Source organism: Mauremys reevesii, linkage group 3 (assembly GCF_016161935.1).
Source record: "Mauremys reevesii isolate NIE-2019 linkage group 3, ASM1616193v1, whole genome shotgun sequence".
Classification (NCBI taxonomy): domain Eukaryota; kingdom Metazoa; phylum Chordata; order Testudines; family Geoemydidae; genus Mauremys; species Mauremys reevesii.
The window spans coordinates 5,821,720-5,840,769 of NC_052625.1; the positions used below are offsets into that span (position 1 = coordinate 5,821,720).

The 19,050-nt window shown below is 43.4% G+C and overlaps 1 protein-coding gene and 1 long non-coding RNA gene across 11 annotated transcripts in view; one reads left to right on the top strand and one right to left on the bottom strand.

Annotated features, from left to right (window-relative positions):
• CFAP61 (cilia and flagella associated protein 61) overlaps positions 1-19,050 on the bottom strand; it is a 209,147-nt gene that overhangs the window by 130,152 nt on the left and 59,945 nt on the right. For 6 of the 7 annotated variants that reach the window (XM_039528376.1, XM_039528379.1, XM_039528377.1 and 3 more), the window contains exons 14-17: positions 14,466-14,592; positions 13,993-14,070; positions 12,487-12,693; positions 8,563-8,697 (exon numbers count right to left, since the gene is read on the bottom strand). In XM_039528376.1, the coding sequence (XP_039384310.1) occupies positions 8,563-8,697; positions 12,487-12,693; positions 13,993-14,070; positions 14,466-14,592 (547 nt within the window). The remainder of the gene's footprint in view (positions 1-8,562; positions 8,698-12,486; positions 12,694-13,992; positions 14,071-14,465; positions 14,593-19,050) is intronic. The other variant, XM_039528380.1, reaches the window with a different exon arrangement.
• Positions 1-19,050, top strand: part of LOC120400028 — a 68,549-nt gene that overhangs the window by 30,852 nt on the left and 18,647 nt on the right. For 2 of the 4 annotated variants that reach the window (XR_005595474.1, XR_005595473.1), the window contains exon 4: positions 13,017-13,220. The exons of 1 other annotated variant lie outside the window; for it this stretch is intronic. This is a non-coding gene — a long non-coding RNA (uncharacterized LOC120400028). Of the gene's footprint in view, positions 1-5,767; positions 5,823-13,016; positions 13,221-19,050 lie in introns of those variants that run through there. One more of the 4 variants, XR_005595477.1, reaches the window with a different exon arrangement.

A 19,050-nucleotide genomic window follows, 5' to 3' on the forward strand; every position in this document is an offset into this window, starting at 1 on the left:
GTAAGCACCCTTGTGTGGTGTCTTATATTCAGAGGTGAAAGTAAGCTGGTACACCCCGGTACAGCATACTGGCAAGAGCTGGTGTGCCGTACCAGGGCAGCCAGCTTTCCCAGGCAGCAATTTAAAGGGCCTCCAAAGCCCCACTGCTGGAGCCCTGGGGTAGCAGCAGCGGGACTCCAGGGGTTATTTAAAGGGTCGGGGCTCCTGCTGCCTCTACTGCCCTGGGCCCTTTAAATAGCTGCCGGAGCCCCACCACCGCTACCCCATGGCTCCGGGGGCTATTTAAAGGGCCGGGGCTGTAGAAGCAGGGGAGTCCTGGGCCCTTTAAATAGCCCCTTGAGCCCCGCTGCCGGAGCCTTGGATAGCAGCAGCAGCTGGGGGTTCTGGCAACGGTTTAAAGGGCCTGGGGCGGTAGCAGCGGCCGAGCCCTGGACCCTTTAAACTGCTGCCGGAGCCCCCGCCTGCCACTGCTACCCCGGCGGGGGAGGGGGAGGGCACTTACCGGTACAGGGCGGGCTGGGGCTGGCTCTGAGCCCCCCATCCCCGCCCCTTCTGCCCGAGTCCCCGCCCCTTCCAGGGGCCAGAGCCAGCCCCAACCCAGCCCCATACCAGTAAGTCCCTATTTCTACTTTCACCCTTGCTTATATTAGGTGCCCTAGTCCAGTGGCTCACAACCTTTCCAAACTACTGTACCCATTTCAGGAGTCTGATTTGTCTTGCATACCCCAAGTTTCACCTCACTTAAAAACTACTTGTTTACAAAATCAGACAAAAAAACTACAATTGTATCACAGCACATTATTACAGAAAAATCACTTACTTTCTCATTTTTACCATATAATTATAAAATAAATGAATTGGAATATAATATTGTACTTACATTTCAGTGTATAGTATATAGAGCAGTATAAACAAGTCATTGTCTGTATGACATTTTAGTTTGTGCTCACTTCGCTTGTGTTTTTTATGTAGCCTGTTGTAAAACTAGGCCAATATCTAGATGAGTTGTTGATGTACCCCCCTGGAAGACCTCCGCGTATCCCCAGGGGTATGCGTACCCCTGGTTGAGAACCTCTGCCCTAGTCTACCTAAGGGAGTGCATCTCACAACCACTTCAGTGCCTTCTTCTGAACCACAGAGTCCCAGGGCACATAGGACTCTGAGGCAGTGGGGAAAGTGCATGGGGAGATTGAATACACAGAGGCGAACATTAAAGAACAACAGTTACTAGTAAGTATCCTCCCTTTCCTCTTTGAGGGCCTCTGTGTATTCTTGCTTGTGGGTCATTAGCAAGCAGTGCTAATCAGGTTACTGTTAGATGAAGAATTGTTGGCTGAATATGGACTGTAGCACTGCTCTCCCAAACTGGGCATGGGAGCATGGTGCTAAATCCAAAGAGTAGTACCTGGTTCAAGTGTGCACTGAACTCCATACTAATATTTTACAAATCTCCACTACTGGTAAGTGCCAAACACAAAAGCCACACATGCAGCAGTGGCTCTAATTGAATAGTATCTTAACCCTGTAGGTACTGGCTCCCAAGCTACATTGTACCAGATCTACACACTTTCTTATCCACTATGATAAGCTGATATAGGTATCAGAGACAGGTTGATACAGGTATTTTTTCTCTTGAGCTATGAATAGCCTCTATGATTTTCAGATAAACGTTCTCTTTCCCAAATAAAAGCATAAGTCTTGTTATGTCTATAATATGGAGAAGTACTTTCCCTCATGGGAATGGGGTCTGGAAAAGAAAACCAGAAGGGAAATGTATTGGCTGGGATGAAGGTTAGATACCACTTTGGGCAAAAAAATAAGTTGAAGTCTAAGTACTACTTTGTCATTTTGATCAGCTGTGTAAGGTGGATTGGCCATAAGAACTTGCAGATCACTATCCCTCCTTGCTGATGTTATAGCAATCAGAAAGGCAGTCATTAGTGACAGGGGTTCCAGGAATGCCATACCAAGAGGTTTGGAGGGATGCCCCATCAACTTAGTCAAGACTATAGTTAAAGTAGTAGGGTGGCAAGCACTAATAAGACCTTTCAGGAAACCAACAACCAAGGGGTGGGAGAAGAAAGGTCTTTTTCACAGTATGTTTGATACTGTGCTGATGCAGCCAAGTGCATTTTCAAAAAAGATGCAACCATCCTTGAGATTTCAAATAAAGAAGCTAGACCAGGAGAGATGGAATCTCAGCTTGTGATGGAATCAATCCTTTGCTCATGGCCCAAATAGAGAATCTTTTCAATTTCTGATTGTAGTATTTCATAATAGACCCTTTCTATCTTGGAGCAATATGATTTACACTCTTTCATAGCAGGAGCAGTCTGTTATGGTTAACAGATTATCCTCAGTGCTGCTATACGGAAAGACTGGGTTCAGTTGGAGTACTTGTCTGTCCCCCGTCTCCAGACCTTCTCCAGGTGGTCTGGAGATGGGGCAATGGACGAGGTGGTTCTACAGAAAGTTCTCACAAGTTCACATACCAAAGCTTTCTTGGTCACACTGGGGTCGCCAGAATGACATTTGCTCTGTCCCTTTTGATTTTCCTAAGCATGCTGGGAATGAGAGGAAAGGGAAGGACGGCATATAGCAGATATGTACTCCAATCCATCAGGAAGACACTTGCTGAAGACTTCTCGTCCCTACCTGCTCTTGTGCATTTGGGGGTGTTCTGAGAGGAAAACAGGTCCACTTTTGGATGTCCTCCATTCTTGAACAGCTGGAAACCTTTTGATGCTGTCAGGAACCACTCTTGCTGATCCTGAATCTTCTTGCTGAGAATCTGTTTGCACATTCTTGCCGATGCTGAGCTACAGGATACCTCTGGAGCCTTATGCACCATGGCCAAAGTTTATTTTTTTTATTTCTATGCAAAAGAGTAGAGACTATGCTCCTCCTTGCTTGTTGCTGTAATACATGTCCATGCTTTTGTCTGTCTGCACTTGTATTATATGATGATGAAATGAGGGTAGGAATACTTTGAAGGTCAGCATACCACTCTGAGCTTTGGGATGTTGGTATGAACCTTGCGTCCTAGAAGTTCCATAGTCCATGCACTTCCAGAGCTCAGTAATGCATTCCTCACAACCCAAAGTTGAGGCATCATGGTTATCATGGCTGTGGGAACAGGAGATTTAAAGGCATCCCTGGGTGGCCACTGTGCTGCACTACCCATTGAGGAGGTCTCATGGATAGTCTAGTGTGAGTGGTCATGTAGGTTGACAATTCCATGAAGACCATGAGCCTCAGAAAAAGATGAGCAGACAACTCTCTCTGAGCCCTTAATGTGACTTGGGCTTGCTATATGGTGGTGAATCTTTGCTCCAGAAGGATTGCTCAGACTGGTACCAAGCCCAGTACTGTACCACTCAAAAAATCCTTTGCTAGGAGAAGTTATCAATGACTCTTGTGTTTATTTGCAGCCCTGGGTAGTGGAACAGGGTTCAAGTAGTAATGACTCTTCTCAAGTCCTGTTTTTATTTGGCTTTTATCAGTCAATCATCTAAATACGGGTATACATGTACTCCTGGGTGTGGAGATAAACTTCCATCTAGGCATTTGGTGAAAATCCATGAGGCTGCTGGCAGGCCAAAAGGGAAAATCTTAATTGGGAGTCTGTTTCCTAGAAACTAGGGAAACTGTAATGTTTCTTCCTAATAGCCGCGTGGAAGTACACATCCTTCAAAGAGAGCTACACCACTTTCCTTGGTAAGCGAGGGAATAATCTCCTCCACACGAGCATCCTGAATTTTAATGTCTGGATATACCTGTTCAGGTTCTTGAAGCTCAAAATGGTTCTTAGACCATCCACCTTCTTGAGGATGAGGAAATACCAGGAATAAATGCTCTTCTCTTGATGGATTATGTGAGGAGGAGGGGCAGGAATTACTTCCATTACCCTTTCTGATAGCAGAGTCCACCTTCTGTAGGAGTATGTTCGCATGGGAACTGTCCCTAGGGAGGGAGAGAGGATGAGGGGGGGCCGAGTGCAGAACTGGTTGGAATATCTGCTGAGGATGGTCTCTAAAACACAGGGATCAGAAGTGATTATGCACCAGCTGGTGTAAAATAAGGACAGACAAGGACTGAACCGAGGAAATGGAGAAAGGTGAGGGGAAAAGGTACTGGAGACAATAACTTGGTTCTCAGGTGGCCTATCAGTCTGCTACTTAGAAGCAGAGTCGGTGGCCTAGTCTGTGAACACCAGTGTTCTTAGTCGTATATTGTTGCTGAGGCCTCCTTCCATAATTTGGCTCTGGGGGAAAATGGAACCTCCTTTGAGAGGAGCAGTTTTGAGAAGCTGCTGTCCCTTGCCTCTGGAATTTGGAGGCTGGACAGGAGGAGGATCATCTGAGAAGTGGAAGTCTGGGAAAGGCCAAGAGATCTAGCTGTGTTCCTAGAAGACTTTATTTTTTCCAGCATCATGTCAGTCTCGTCACTAAAAAGGGCACGCCCTTCAAAAGGAACTTCTGTTTTGGAGGTGAGACCCAAAAATAGGGACGTGCTTTCCCTTATATAGCCTAGGGCTTCTGACATAAGTTGCTATGCGAGGGTGCTTACATGCTCCACAATGGACCTGGTTTCAAAAGATGGTTCCTTGTGCTCGCGACCAGGAAGTGCAATCCCACAAGGGAGAACACACACAGCAGGCCTCGAAGAAAAACAATTTTTACACACAAGGTGCTGTCATGCTTTTAAGGTTCAATATTGTATGATTTATTTACACCATAAGAAAGTGGAGATTCACAGGTCTCCTAGGGTATAAAACACCTGGCTTTGGCCCTCATGAGATGGACTCAGCATAGGGGCTGGGGCAATGCAGAGGCAGTGGCATAAGTTAAAGCAGCCCCTTGATTGCTCTGATACAGGGGCCAGGCAATAGAGCTCAAAGCAGCAAAGAACTGAGACCGTGGATTCAGTCTTTCCTCAGAGCCATAATCATTGACCATAAGCAAAGGGATACTGAGAATCCAGAGGCTAGGGCCATACTAGAAATGATATTGACCTAGACAGATACAAAAGATCCTGTGGAGAACAGGGTGTATGGACGTACAGGGGTAATGGTCCACCAAAGACAGGCAACTATATTACAGATCTCCTGGATCTGAAGAGTCACCATCTCAACCAAGCCTGGCTCTCCATATGAAGGGACTGAGGGGAGACAGATCCATGGTGTCTTGAACACCATAAAACAGCTCTCTCTCTCTCTCTCTGAGTGTGGCACAGACTGAACTGCCCTTCTGCAGGAGGATAGGTTTCTTTTCAAGCCATAGAAGGGCAGCATAAAAATCTGATGGAGGGGGCACGAAGAAAAACTAGCACATAACTAGTGCTCATTTGTATGTGACAGAACCCGTCCAGGCTCACAGGGAAACTGCCTCCTCCCAACATGGCTGAGTTCAGTCTGGACTGGCAATCCCAAGCACTGCGAAGTAAGTGAGGCAAAGGTCTTCTGGTTTACATCTCTGATCTGATCTCTGGAGGAATGAAAGGGGTGAACTGGGTCCTTGGAGACCCTGCCAGAATTATCCCAAGTGGAACAATAGTTACGAGTGAATCTCTTCATGCTCACAAGGCGGCTGGAGCATGTTAAAGTGGCTGCACAAGTCGCAAGTGCCACAGGGCTCCCAATGTGCAAAGTTTCCGAAGATACTAAGCTATTAATGGTCCATGGGGCGTGTGTGTGTGCGCATGCAAATCAAAGGTTGTGCTTAGCAAGGGAACTACCAAGCTGCTCAGCCTGGAGCTGTTACTACAGGAGACGGACATAGGCCAGTCCCAGAAGCTGGAGTGACAGGAGGGCAGACAACAGGGAGGCAGAAAACAGGTCTGAAGCTTCAGAGGCAGTAGACTGAAGGCAGATGGGCACTAAGAAGCCGGGTCTGGGCAACAAAACAAGAATGTTAGTAAAATTGTTTGTTTCCATAGCAAAAATAGATAGAGAAACTCAGTAGTTGGTCACAACGGACATTCAAATGAAAAATGTCACATTTCCTGAATGATGATTGTCCGACACTACAGCTTTTGTGCTGTATTTAATAGGGAAAAGATCTGCAGTTACACAAGATGAAAATTACAAGGACTCTGAGTCTTCATGCATCAAGGCACAAATCACCAGCACTGGTCAAGAAGAAATACTTCTCACAATCAGGAGAGACTCCCCCACTCAATAGATGCTGAGAAAACCAGAACACAGAAGTGTGGGTGAAGCCAAACTGGGACCCTTCAGCTACTTCAGATCTAGAAGTGTGACCCCACCCCTCCAGGGCACCACGGTCCACTGAGACCCCTTTTCCCATCCACGTGGGTAGGAGGATATCCTGCTTCAGAACCCCTGGATGCAAGGGATATCATCAGACTCTGCTTTAAGTTTGGACATTGGACATTTTTATTTCTTTGCTGATTTGTTGTTTGCTTCCTCTCTTCTCCCTCATCAATATACTCTTTCCCTTTTTCTTACTCTGGGCTCCTGTTAGCTCATCTCTTTCACTAATCGCCACTTATCTTACCCAGGCCCCCACAATGCAGACTTCTTTTAAAAATGTAGAACCAAAATGACGTTTTTCAACCTGACCACCTCCTTCTCTGCACTTTTTGTCTGGCCTTGATTTTAAGCTCTTCACGGCAGAGACCATCTTTCTGTTTGCACTGTGCCTGACTGAGGCCTCTGAGTGCTACCATATTATAAACATGTAATGATCACATCCACGTCAGTCAATTGTATTAGTTCTAGCTGTAGCCTCCAGTTCCCTTCATCACAACGCATTGTTGACTTGGCTGTGGGATTCTGCGGGGTGAGCAGGGATTATTCATGGGTACAGTTCTTCCTTCCTGAGATGTCTGAGTACAAGGATGGCAAGTGACTTGACCAAGGTCACAGAGGGAATCAGTAAAAGAGGCAGGATCAGAAAGCAGAGCCTGCCTCCTATTTTTAGTACTATTATCAGTCCACCTCACTAGGCTGCCTCTTAAGTTATTAAAATGACCCAATTCATCGTAGCCAAAGGCCACGGTAGTTGCTTAGCAGAAGAGCCAATTCAGTCTTGTTAGTTTCATGCTGCTGCTACTTCAAAAAGCTATGAGCAGTGGTAGTGGACTAGACTAACCCGCAAGTTGCTGGGGACTCAGACTGAGACTTTCAGTTTAAATAGAAAATAGCCCTTTGAAAATCATTTTTGAATGTTAGTGCATATGTGAAGACCCTAGCGAAGCAGCTGGGCTCCATTTCTCTTTCAGCAAAAGGCTAGTGGTGACCTGAAAAGTCCACATGGCTTTTCATATAAAAGGAATCAGTTAAGTTTGGGAGGCTTCAAGCAATGCTCACTAATCCTACCCAAAATCCTCAGGAAGGATCTTTGCACAGTGTTTTATGAACTGCATAAACACAAAACTCTCAAAAATGAGAGGTGAGGGTTGTGTTTTGTGGCTCCAGCAAAAATGGTAATGGGTTCTGCCATTAAGGCAACTTGAATATAATTTGATGACACATAGGAAGCAGTTTAAAGGAAAAGGATGGGCAGCCAATGAGGCAGAGGATAGGCAGGCAGGAGAAATGTTTTGCATATGAAGGGGAAGATTGTTCCAAAGAACAACACACAATCCAATTGGCTGAGATAGATTCTGGGATTCTGCTTTGTTAACTGCTACCTAATTAAGAGTTTTCAATGCCATGAAGTATCTACCAACTATGGAGGGGACAGCACTAAAGGATATTATACATGATCCTGTCTCCGCAAATAGAAATCTAGCATTAAATAGATGTAAAATTCTCTAATTATGTTTCCCCAAGTAAATTACATCCACTTACAGAAAATATCCATCACTGATGTGGTTTTTTCCCTGACATTTTAACTTCATTGGTGACTTCAGAGAAAACATCTTTGTAGTTTTTAGTCATTTAAAAAAAAACAGGATATTTTAATGCACAAAAGTGTAACATATTTAACTTTAACAAGCTTCCAGTTTAGCATCTCCAAGTTGTATGAGAGTTCTATAAATATATGCTTTTGACTAAGGGGATCTACTTTGCTGTTAAATCATTCCTGACACTTTGCAGTGGTTTTTGAAGGGGTTCTGAAGCATTAAACAAGCCTGGCTGCAGGTCTGAAGAATAAATTGCTTTAAAATACATCAAACAGTATTTCTACCCAAGTTGTCAGAAGTGTATTATTGTACTTTTTGTCTTGAAAGCAGAGCACCAACATAAAGGATAAAATCATCAGTACAAAGAGCTATCTGTGTTTTAATTAAAATAATTTAAAATCTATGAGTTTCAAAGTAATTTCATAGGAAATACCGCAAACATGAAAATATTTACTAATAGGGAAACACTGTAGAGCTCAGTGGCTGTGGTTTATAATCGTCAGTTTGAAATATATGCTTAGAAAGATACAGTATGGCATAAGCAAAGCTTAGACTGTAAGGGTATGAATACCACGTTCAATGTAATTAAGAAGCAGCCTATCAACACTAAGACAGTAATGTCATCCCATCTGTCAAACCCTGCATTAGCTGGCACTATGCCTCCTGCCTGCTGCTGCTTCTGTTACCCACCTGATCCTTGGAGACCTGCTTTGATGGAGCGTTTATGCCAAGCTTTTCCAGAGGATAGACAATCTGTCGTCTTGGTCGCACGGGAACCATGTAATGAAGGGCAGATGTCAGGGAATGGGCATAGGGATTCTGAAACTGAAAGAGAGCAATCTATATTTTAGCACAGAGAATGTCAGAACAGTGCATCACAGATGTCTGTTGTACGGCTTTGCAAATACAAAATTCTTAACTCTGTTGGCTAAATCTGAGAGAAAAATCAGTAAACAAACAAACAAACATACTCAGAGCAGAGGAATGAATTGCAGATAATTCCTGACACTAATGAAGATAATTATGAGAGTAATTACATTACTATCTCTGTGGGAATGACAGATAAACAAGTGGTTTGGTTTATGGGATTTTTCAGCACAAGTATTTTCCCCAGGAGGATATTTTTCTCCACAGTGATCATGAATCAGCTTGATTTGACCTCATTAAGCTGTATTATCTGCTTACTGTTAACCTTTGCTTGTTTGGCAAACGATGGTGTAAGAATTTATATAGAAAATCTATACTGACTGAAATGTCAATTTCATCCAAGTGATAAATGTTAATAAACTAGAAAAAATTTGAACTGAACAAAACCCCCAAATGTTAACTTGGATAGGGCAGGTCATTAGAAGCAGCTTTATTCCAGCATGACTGGCCCAATTACACATCACATGAAAAGACAAAATAGGAGAATTATCAGAAACAGAGTGGACATTAACGGAAAGCAAATTACACTGAAGTGCCTTTGAAGTCCATATCATAGCCACAACACCAAAAAAAATAAGCATGATTAATGTTACTACAATGTAAGCTGAACAAAATAATATTTTACCATTTATTAGAATGCATTGCTGAGTTAAAGCTAAATTGTTTAACCTGTAAATAGACTAAGGAGAAAATACTACCGAGATTTAACTCATCTTCTCCATCCATCCCTGTTTACCTTCATTTCTGTGAATGACATTTAGCCAAATGTTATTCAGTGAGATTAGTTCCTCAAGGAGGCAATTACTAAAACTCCACAGAGCAGTAATCTGTATAGAAGAAGAACATGCTGGAGAAGCAAAAAGATTCTTCTGAAAATGTGTGTATTTATCTTATCAAGATTCCTATATGGGCTTGTCTAGACAGAGAATTAGTGTGTGGCAAGCTGAGATGTATGTTGACAGTGCGCTAGCATGCTGTGCACTAACTGGCAGTGTGGAACTTGCTACAGCGCACTAAAAATGTCCTAGTATGCTTTGATTTACTCTGCTTTGAAATGGGAATAGGTCAACGAGAACTTTGAGTGTCTAGGAGAAGGGTCTACATGGCCATGAGCAGCATGCTAGTGTGCTATAGATTTGCACCCTAATTTGCGGTGCACTAGCTTTCTGTCTAGAAAGGCCCCGTGTTAGAAAAGAAAAGCGAATTTAGGATAAAATTTTCAAATGTGTCTAAGTGACTTAGGAGCCTAAGTCCCATTTTCAAAAGTGACTGAGATGCCAAAGGTCCCACTGACTTTCAGGGACACCGAGGCTACATTTACACTGCCCTGCAGTTGCGACTACTGAGATGTGAATAGCAGTACGCATCAAAGTTCTGCGCTTTAACTCCCCTGTGTGGATGCTGCAGGTGTGAACTAAAAAGTTCCTGGTTCACATTAGTGTAGTCTTGCTTGTTGTCCAAACTGCAGGGCAGTGTAGACAAGCCCTTAGATTCCTAAGTGGAGAGAGGTATGGAGAAAGATAAATAGTGGTGTCCCCCAGGGGTCTGTATGGGGCCCAGTCCTATTCAACATATTCATAAATTATCTGGAAAAAGGGGCAAATAGTGAGGTGGCAAAATTTGCAGATGATACAAAACTACTCAAGATAGTTAAGTCCCAGGCAGGCGGCGAAGAGCTACAAAAGGGTCTCTCAAAACTGGGTGACTGGGCAACAAAATGGCAGATGAAATTCAATGTTGATAAATGCAAAGTGATGCACATTGGAAAATATAATCCCAACTATACATATAAAATGATGTGGTCTAAATTAGCTGTTACCACTCAAGAAAAAGATCTTGGAGTCATTGTGGATAGTTATCTGAAAACATCTACTCAATGTACAGCGACAGTCAAAAAATCAAACAGAATGTTGGGAATCATTAAGAAAGGGATAGATAATAAAACAGAAAATATCATATTGCCTCTATATAAATCCATGGTACACCCACATTTTGAATACGGTGTGCAGATGATGTCGCCCCATCTCAAAAAATATGTATTGGAATTGGAAAAGGTTCAGAAAAGGGCAACAAAAATTATAAGGGGTATGGCACGGCTTCCGTATGAGGAGAGATTAATAGGACTGGGATTTTCAACTTGGAAAAGAGATGACTAAGGGGGGATATGATAGAGGTCTATAAAATCATGACTGGTGTGAAGAAAGTAAATAGGGAACTGTTATTTACTCTTTCTCATAACACAAGAACTAGGAGCCACCAAATGAAATTAATAGGCAGCAGGTTTAAAACAAACAAAAAGAAGTATGTTTTTTACACAACGCAGTCAGTCTGTCTTTGGAACTCCTTGCCAGAGGATGTTGTGAAGGCCAAGACTATAACAGGGCTCAAAAAAGAACAAGATAGGTTCATGGAGGACAGGTCCATCAATGGCTGTTAGCCAGGATGGGCAGGGATGGTGTCCCCAGCCTCCGTTTGCCAGAGGCTGGAAATGGGCGACAGGGGATGGATCACGTGATGATTCCCTGTTCTGTTCATTCCCGCTGGGGCACCTGGCATTGGCCACTGTCAGAAGACAGGACACTGGGCTAGAAGGACCTTTGCTCTGACCCAGTATTGCCACTCTTATGTTCTAAGTGTATAAGTCACTTTTGAAAGTAGGGCTCCTAAGACACTTAGGTACTTTAAAATTTTTGATCCTTAATCTATTCTCATCATGTTGTAGTCAGTGACCTCCTTCCACCCCTTTCTCCTCTTCCCACTGTCCCACCCTGAATCTCTAAATAAAAAGTGATCATCTGTACATCTCAAAATCCACCATACAACTGAGTGGTAATGTCTGAGAAACATGTGGTGGGAGAACATGACTGATCAGAAAAGTTTGGTTAAAAAGTAACAGAAAATATAATTACAAGGTGAAGACAAAGAAGCTATGAATGCTTCTTATCGTGACATTGTAAATAAGACAAATAAGCTATGAATGCTTAAAATATCGTGACATTTTAAAATATGCCATGTAACTGATCTGCAAGTCACATAAGGTTACACAAGTTGCATCAGCATATTAAACAATTCAATGAAAATATCATGGAGTATTCCCCAGTTTATACACAGTATGAGCAGGACAGTTCCTTCAACTATGCATCCAGGCAGGGGCAAAAGGTAGAGGAAAAACTGCTCCTATTTGGCTATTTGAAGATTGTGTCCAGGTGTGCCAGAGGTACAGGGTATTGCTAATCTGTCCTAGAGCGGGTACATTGGGAGTGGGCAGAGAATGGGTGAAGCTTTGGCTACAGTCCTCACAATGTATTGGTCAGTAGAGGGGAAAGTAATGGCCTGGACAAAAACCAAACTACCTCCACCACTGAAGCAAGCGGGGAAGTAGAGAGCAAATCATTCCTCTCTGAGGCATGATTCCCACACTGAGGGAACACACTAAATGTGTTGCCCCAAACACAGGGCTTGTAGCAAAGCCACAGTCTAGCCCTACCACGTGTCACCCATCAACACAGATGGAGATTGTGTGATCTGAGAGGAGAACAAAGTGTTTGCAACATTTCTGAAGAAATTTCTCTACACCTGCTATATATGCAGTCATAGAAAAACAAACAAACAAAACAAAAAAACCAAGGAAAATAAAGGTCAGCACGTATGATCTTTAATAAAATCACTGCCAACTTTTTCTTTTACCTCGCCGTCCACAGACTGTGGATAAATAGGGTAGTAGAGACAAGACTTGTAGGCTAAGCGAAGGATCTCTTTCAGAAAATATTTGGTATAGTGATGGAATATGGGATTTAGAGCAAAGTGGTACAGATGGCCATGTTCCTCCTGCTGGTGATGACTGAAGTAAATAAAATCTTCAATGTTGTAATGTGAACGGATATATTCAATATCCTAGGAAATAAGACATTTTAAATCAGTGATGATGAAAGAGTTGTGTTTTTGTGATAAAAGATTTGACAGCAAACTGCCTTTATATTTATTAATGATGAAGTTTGAACATTGAAACAAGACTACCTTGAGCGCTATTCACTAGCAAAGCACATTAGCCAAACAAACGGTACTTCACAATCTTTCCTTTGTATCAAAATCAATTTGTATAACTCATCATGCTTTATTTACTATAAGAAATGTATATCTGACCCCAGCAGTAAAGTACGAGAGCCTGACATTTTTTGACAGATATTTACAAAAAAATATGTTTTCTATTTTGCAAGGTATCAGAGAGAGGCCAGATTGTCTCTCCCACAGTAAAAGCTGAGCAGGGGACTTTTGGGAAGAAAATCTCTGTGAGGAGCCCCATGCATGAATTCCTTCATCATCCTGTTAGAAGAGTTGGGGTTTGCGCTAGTTTAGCCACCTTACAGACAGCGACCCCTGATTTCAATGCATTTGAAAGAATTAAAAACCATCTATGAAAATCCTTACCTTGCTGGATATGATTTTAAAACGGAATATTACAAATCTTTCAAGAAAGATTTTGCCTTTTTAGTGCCAGAAAAATGCCAGGAAAGTTTTAAATTTGTAGCAACTAACGTAAAACAGAACTGGAAATATTCATCCTCTTCACCTCCCAAATACAGCTGACAGCTTTTCTGTCTGCTCCTACCCCCTCCCCCCTTATCTATTTTTAAAACAATATTAATTTCTTTGAAGTTAAATGTGTATGATGCACTTTACTCAGAAGCTATTGTAAAAAAAGGCAATTTGAAAGGAGTGGAAGTGCCATTTTCAAAATGCTGGATCAAACTGCTGATTTTCTGTTTTGGAATATATGGGCCAAAATACAGGTTTGTAGTATTAGCTTTAAAGGAGTATCAAGTCACAGAGAGAGAGAGAATGGTTTTGAGGTTAGGGCTTCAGACTGGGATGCAGGAGATTTGAGTTCAATTTTCTGCTTCACCTCAGACTCCCTGTGTGATTTTGGACAAGTCACTTAATCTCTGTCTGTGCCTCAGGTCCCCATCTGTAAAAAGGGATAATAATCCTTCCTTTGCCTGTCTTTGTGTGGATTGTAAACTCTTTGGAGAAGGGACTTCTACTGTGTGTGTGTGTGTGTACAGTGCTTAGCACAAGGCCAAGATCTTGGCTGGGGCAACTGTAATACAAATAATAACCAAGTCAGCATTACAGTGTGCAAACTCAGGGCACACATCTTAAATAGGAAAAGGAAAAAAATACAAAGAGATTTACCATTTCATTTTTAACAACAGAAATGCCAACTATCTGATCCAAAACTTCTGCTACAAATGCCTGGACTGGTGTCCCATCCTGAAAGGCAAAGGATAATATGATCACTGATTTACACGCAATATTAGAATTCTAAGTTTGCTATTTGGTCTTAACTGCAATTTTCAATAACATGCTAAATGTAAAATACTTTCCCCTCTGTATATTCTGTGCACTGTTCTATTACATTCATCTTTCCCTAACACTGGGACCAATCCTGCAATAAGCTCCATATGGATGGACCCCTGTGCCCAAACAGAGTCCCACTGATGTAAGGTATATAGTCCAGATCTTGCTCCTGTGGAAGCCAATGGCCACTTTCCCATTGACTTCAATGGATTAGGTTTGGACCCTAGGAAAGATATTTTAATATATGGTAGGTTTAACATTGGACAATGCAATGGACAACAACTGGTATGTCTGCAACAAGTACTCACTGGATCTCTGCGAGCCTGAGTGAAGACCTTTAAGTCATCCAGTATACTGTCATTCAAGTCAAGAGTTTTGATGAGCATTTCAACAGCAGGTGTATCACTAGTTGTCGCTGCTCTTACCTTAAATGACCTATTAAAGGAGATAAAAATGAAAAGTTTGCCCTGCTGATCAACAGAAGACTTCATTCACCAGTTCAATCAAGTCAATGCCTTTCACTATCACTACCTCCACACAGTTATTTAAACACAAAATATACTGTTCTATGCAAATTATTTTCAAACCTGTAAATTAGCTCATTACATAATTGACATAATATGTCCCACATGGATCTGCACAATACTTGGCCGATGTTAAAGTACATACGGCCCAGCCTCTCATCACCACTCCCAAGCAGCACATAGCCTTCTAGTGAATGAGGGTGAAGCTATCACAGGAAGGAACCAAAAAAATCTTATAAAATAGAAATCAACCAAAAAAGAAAAACATACAGAGAGAAACAATCAGACCAAACTAGGAAAAAAGGACAGACAGAAAAGAGAAAACAGAATAAAGAAGCCATGCTGGAACACTGAGCAAGAGAACATTGGGGACATCAATGCCACACCAATAAATTTCCAACAAAGAAAGACTAGGAACCATTGTGTTAGGCCCTGATCCTGCAAAACACCTTCTCGCTTGCTTCACTTCAAGCATGTGAGTAGGCATAAGCTTATTGAAGTGAAAAGATCTACTTGTATGTTTAAAGTTAAGCACATGTGTTTGTTGGACTGGGGCTTCAGATTGTCAGCAAAAATGGCACAGACTAAATGAAATTACATGGGCAAAAATAAAAATGTTTACTGCAGTCCAAGGAGGAAAAAAAAACTGTTGCAGGGTTAGTTTTCCTTTCAGTTTAAATGATAAAATAGCAGGCTTTAAGTCTAAATTTGCAAAACTGAATTAAGAGTTAAAATAGATTCAGTTGGAACATTAAATCAAACAGTGAATGTGCAAAAGAGATGAAGGCCTAGCAGATGGGAAACAATGAAAGTCACTTGTGGGGTATAATAAAGTAAAAGCAAGCAGAAAATAGGTTTCAAATTGGGCTTTAAATTAAACCAGAAAGTAATGCTGCAGTCTTGCTGATAGCAACCACTATGACTAAGGGTGCAGAACATTTCCCATTCCATCCTCCTGTTTTCATACGCTACTCTCTCTTGCAGAGTAGTGGTGAAATATAGTAAAATTATAGGGGCATAAAACAAAAAGCAAAGGTGAGTTCCACTCTTGCCTTGCTAGGGTGTCATCACTTTAAACAAAATAATAATTTTGAGTACATCACTATTATGACATCTATTATTATGAGTAGGCTTTGGTGCAGAGGTGGGTTTTACTACACAAGGTGAATATGGTCAGAAAGAATCACATTCCGATCTCCTTTGCTAGGATGTTCCACAGCCGCCCAGCCCTGAAAATACCTCCAACTCCTGACAGCTTCCCTTTGGACCCTTCCACTACAGTGTTCCTGATAAACACAGCAGTCTTGGAGAGCTAGGGACGAAGAGGCAGGTGCTACAGAAGCCCTGTCCCAGCCCAAGAAGATGTTTAAAGATGGAGACTATGAAATGAAAAGGGAGTCGAGGGTGGGAGGCGGGGGATGGAGATCTAGTATTATGTGTTCACTGCAGTTTAGTCCCACACAGGCTGTGGTGTGTTGGAAAGGTGGAGTTTGATTGGCTTTGACTGATAACCCTGGGCAAAGGGAATGACAGTAAACCATTCTTGAGCTGCTGAATGTATGGATCATAGTTACCATGCCCTTGAGGAAGAAGAGGAAGGCATGAAGTCTTGTCTGAAGGTGGAAAAAAGTATTCTTGGGTGCTATTGCTACCATGTTCTCAAGGAACTTGGGACAAGTGTGAGTAATTTTCTGAAGCTTTTTACTATTTTAATAATCAGTGAGAAGAAGGGATAGGTATGGCATACACATGTGCACAGATAGTTAACTAAATGTGCATCTATTTGGTTAGAGGAATTTGCTGATGAAGCAGATGAGACTGAAAACACAAGGGGCTTAAGAGCTTGGTATGCTGGAAGCTCAATAGCTCTCCATTTTGAAGCTGGCTAGCTCCAGATGAAGGAGCTGACAGGGCCCACCGGGGAAGCTGACAGGTTGTTATGTGTGCAACCCCACGAGTTCAACAAGAGGTGTTATATGTTCAGTGAAAAGCTTGTATATAGTCCAGAGCTGTTCAGCTGGCACAAAGGATACAGTGAACATGCCAGAACTGATACCCTCTCCAACTCCAGTCAAAGACCTGGGGGCAGATTTTCAGCTTGTGTAATTCGTCATAGCTCTATATTCACTTTAAGAGAGCTATGAAAATTTACACCAGCTAAGGATCTGCCTCCACGTTACATGAGCTTCTGCAGACATCAACGGGAGCATGTCAAACCTGACCGTCACAAAATCAAGTATTTCAGTTAAACAGGATTCAAAAATATAAAATTTGACAATTGCACAACACCAGGAAAAGACAGTTACCTTTTTCTGTAGCTGGTGTTCTTCGAGATGTGCTGCTCATGTCTATTCAACTTCGGTGTGTGCACTCGCCACATGCACCGGTGCCAGAAGTTTTTCCCTCAGCTGTATCCGTAGGGAACTGGCTCTGGCGCCCCTTGGGTGATGCACATATGTCGCGGCATATAGGGCGCTGCCAACCCCCCTCCACCCTCAGTTCCTTCTTGCCAGAAACTCCGACAATGTGGAAGGAGGGTGGGTCGTTGAATCGACGTGAGCAACACATCCTGAAGAACACCAGTTACGGAAAAAGGTAACTGTCTTTTGTTCTTTGACTGCCTTTTCTTCTTTGGCTTTACAGACGTCCTGGATCGGAACATGTGCTAGGAAGGCCGCCGAAGATGCCTGTGCTCTGGTTGAGTGGGCTCTGACGATTGGCAGTGGGGCCCCTGCCAGCTCGTAACAAGCCCTTATGCAAGAGGTAATCCAGTTAGAAATCCTCTGCATGGACACCGGGAGGCCCTTCATCCTATCAGCTGTAGAGATGAAAAGCTGAGTCGACCTACGGAAAGGCTTTGTCTGATCTAGGTAGAAAGCCAGGGCCCTTCTTGTGTCCAAAGTGTGGAGGCGCCTCTCTTCACTAGTCTCATGGGGCTTAGGGCAGAAGACCAGAGGGAAGATGTCCTGGCACATGTGGAAAGTGGACACCACTTTGGGAAGAAAGTTCGGGTGGGGCCGGAGCTGGACCATGTCCTCATAGAAGACAGTGTATGGCAGTTCCAAGGTCAGGGCATGCCGCTCAGAAACTCACTTCGCCAGCGTCACCACCACCAGGAAAGCTACCTTCCACAATAGGTGAGACAGGGATCATGAGGCCAAAGGCTCCAAGGGCGGGCCCACGAGCCTGGACAGAGCCAAGGTGAGATCCCACTAGGGACCGAACTTGAGGAAAAAGTCTCTCGAGACCTCGGAGGAACCTGACCGTCATGTCACGGGAGAACACCATCTGCCCCTGGACGGGCAGATGAAAGGTGGAGATAGCTGCCAGATGCATCCTGATAGAGAAGTGTGCCAGGCCCTGATTCCTAAAATGAAGCAGGTGGTCTAAGATTGACTGCACCGAAGAACATGAAAGGGAGAAGCCCTGTTCAGCCGCCCAGTGGGAAAACCTTGTCCACTTTGCCAGATAGGTCTGTCTGGTTGAGGATTCCCAGGAGAACCTGCTGGACCCCCTCCAAACAGGTCCGTTCTTCAGGGTTCAGCCACAGCATCCATGCTGCAAGGTGGAGAGATGCGAGGTTGGGGCGCAAGAGGCGACCGTGGTTCTGTGACAGCAGGTCTGGTCGGTCCAGCAAGGACCACGGGGGGGGGGGGGGGGGGCCTGCTGCCAAGCTCAACAGCGTGACGAACCAATGTTGGTGCGGCCACGCTGGGGCGATCGTGATAACTTGGGCCCTGTCTCTCTTGACTTTTGCCAGGACCCTGCTGACGAGCGGGATCGGGTGCGGGGAGGAGGAGAATATGTATATCAGGCTTCCCACCCAGAACAGGAGGACGACATCAGAGAGGGAGCCCTTGCCCAGACCCCATCTGAAGCAGAAGCAGTGGCATGTCCTGTTCTGCCTGGTGGCGAATAGATCCACTTGGGGAGATCCCCACCTCTGGAAGATTGCACAGGCTGCCTCTGGGTGGAGCACCCACTCATGGTGAGAGCAGAAGTCCCTGCTTAGGTGATCTGCTAATGTGTTCTTGACCCCAGGAGGTGACATGCTATTAGCTGGATTCCGTGGTCGATGTAGAAGTCCCAGAGATGGAGTGCCTCTTGGCACAGGGCTGAGGATTGAGCTCCTCCCTGTCTGTTGATATAGAACTGATGTGAGCAACCTTTCAGAAGTGGTGTGCCGAGTCTACATTTATGCACTGTAGTTTAAGGTTTCGCGTGCCAATAATACATTTTAACCTTTTTAGAAGGTCTCTTTCTATAAGTCTATAATATATAACTAAACTATGGTTGTATATAAAGTAAATAAGGTTTCAGAATGTTTAAGAAGCTTCATTTAAAATTAAATTAAAATGCAGAGCCCCCT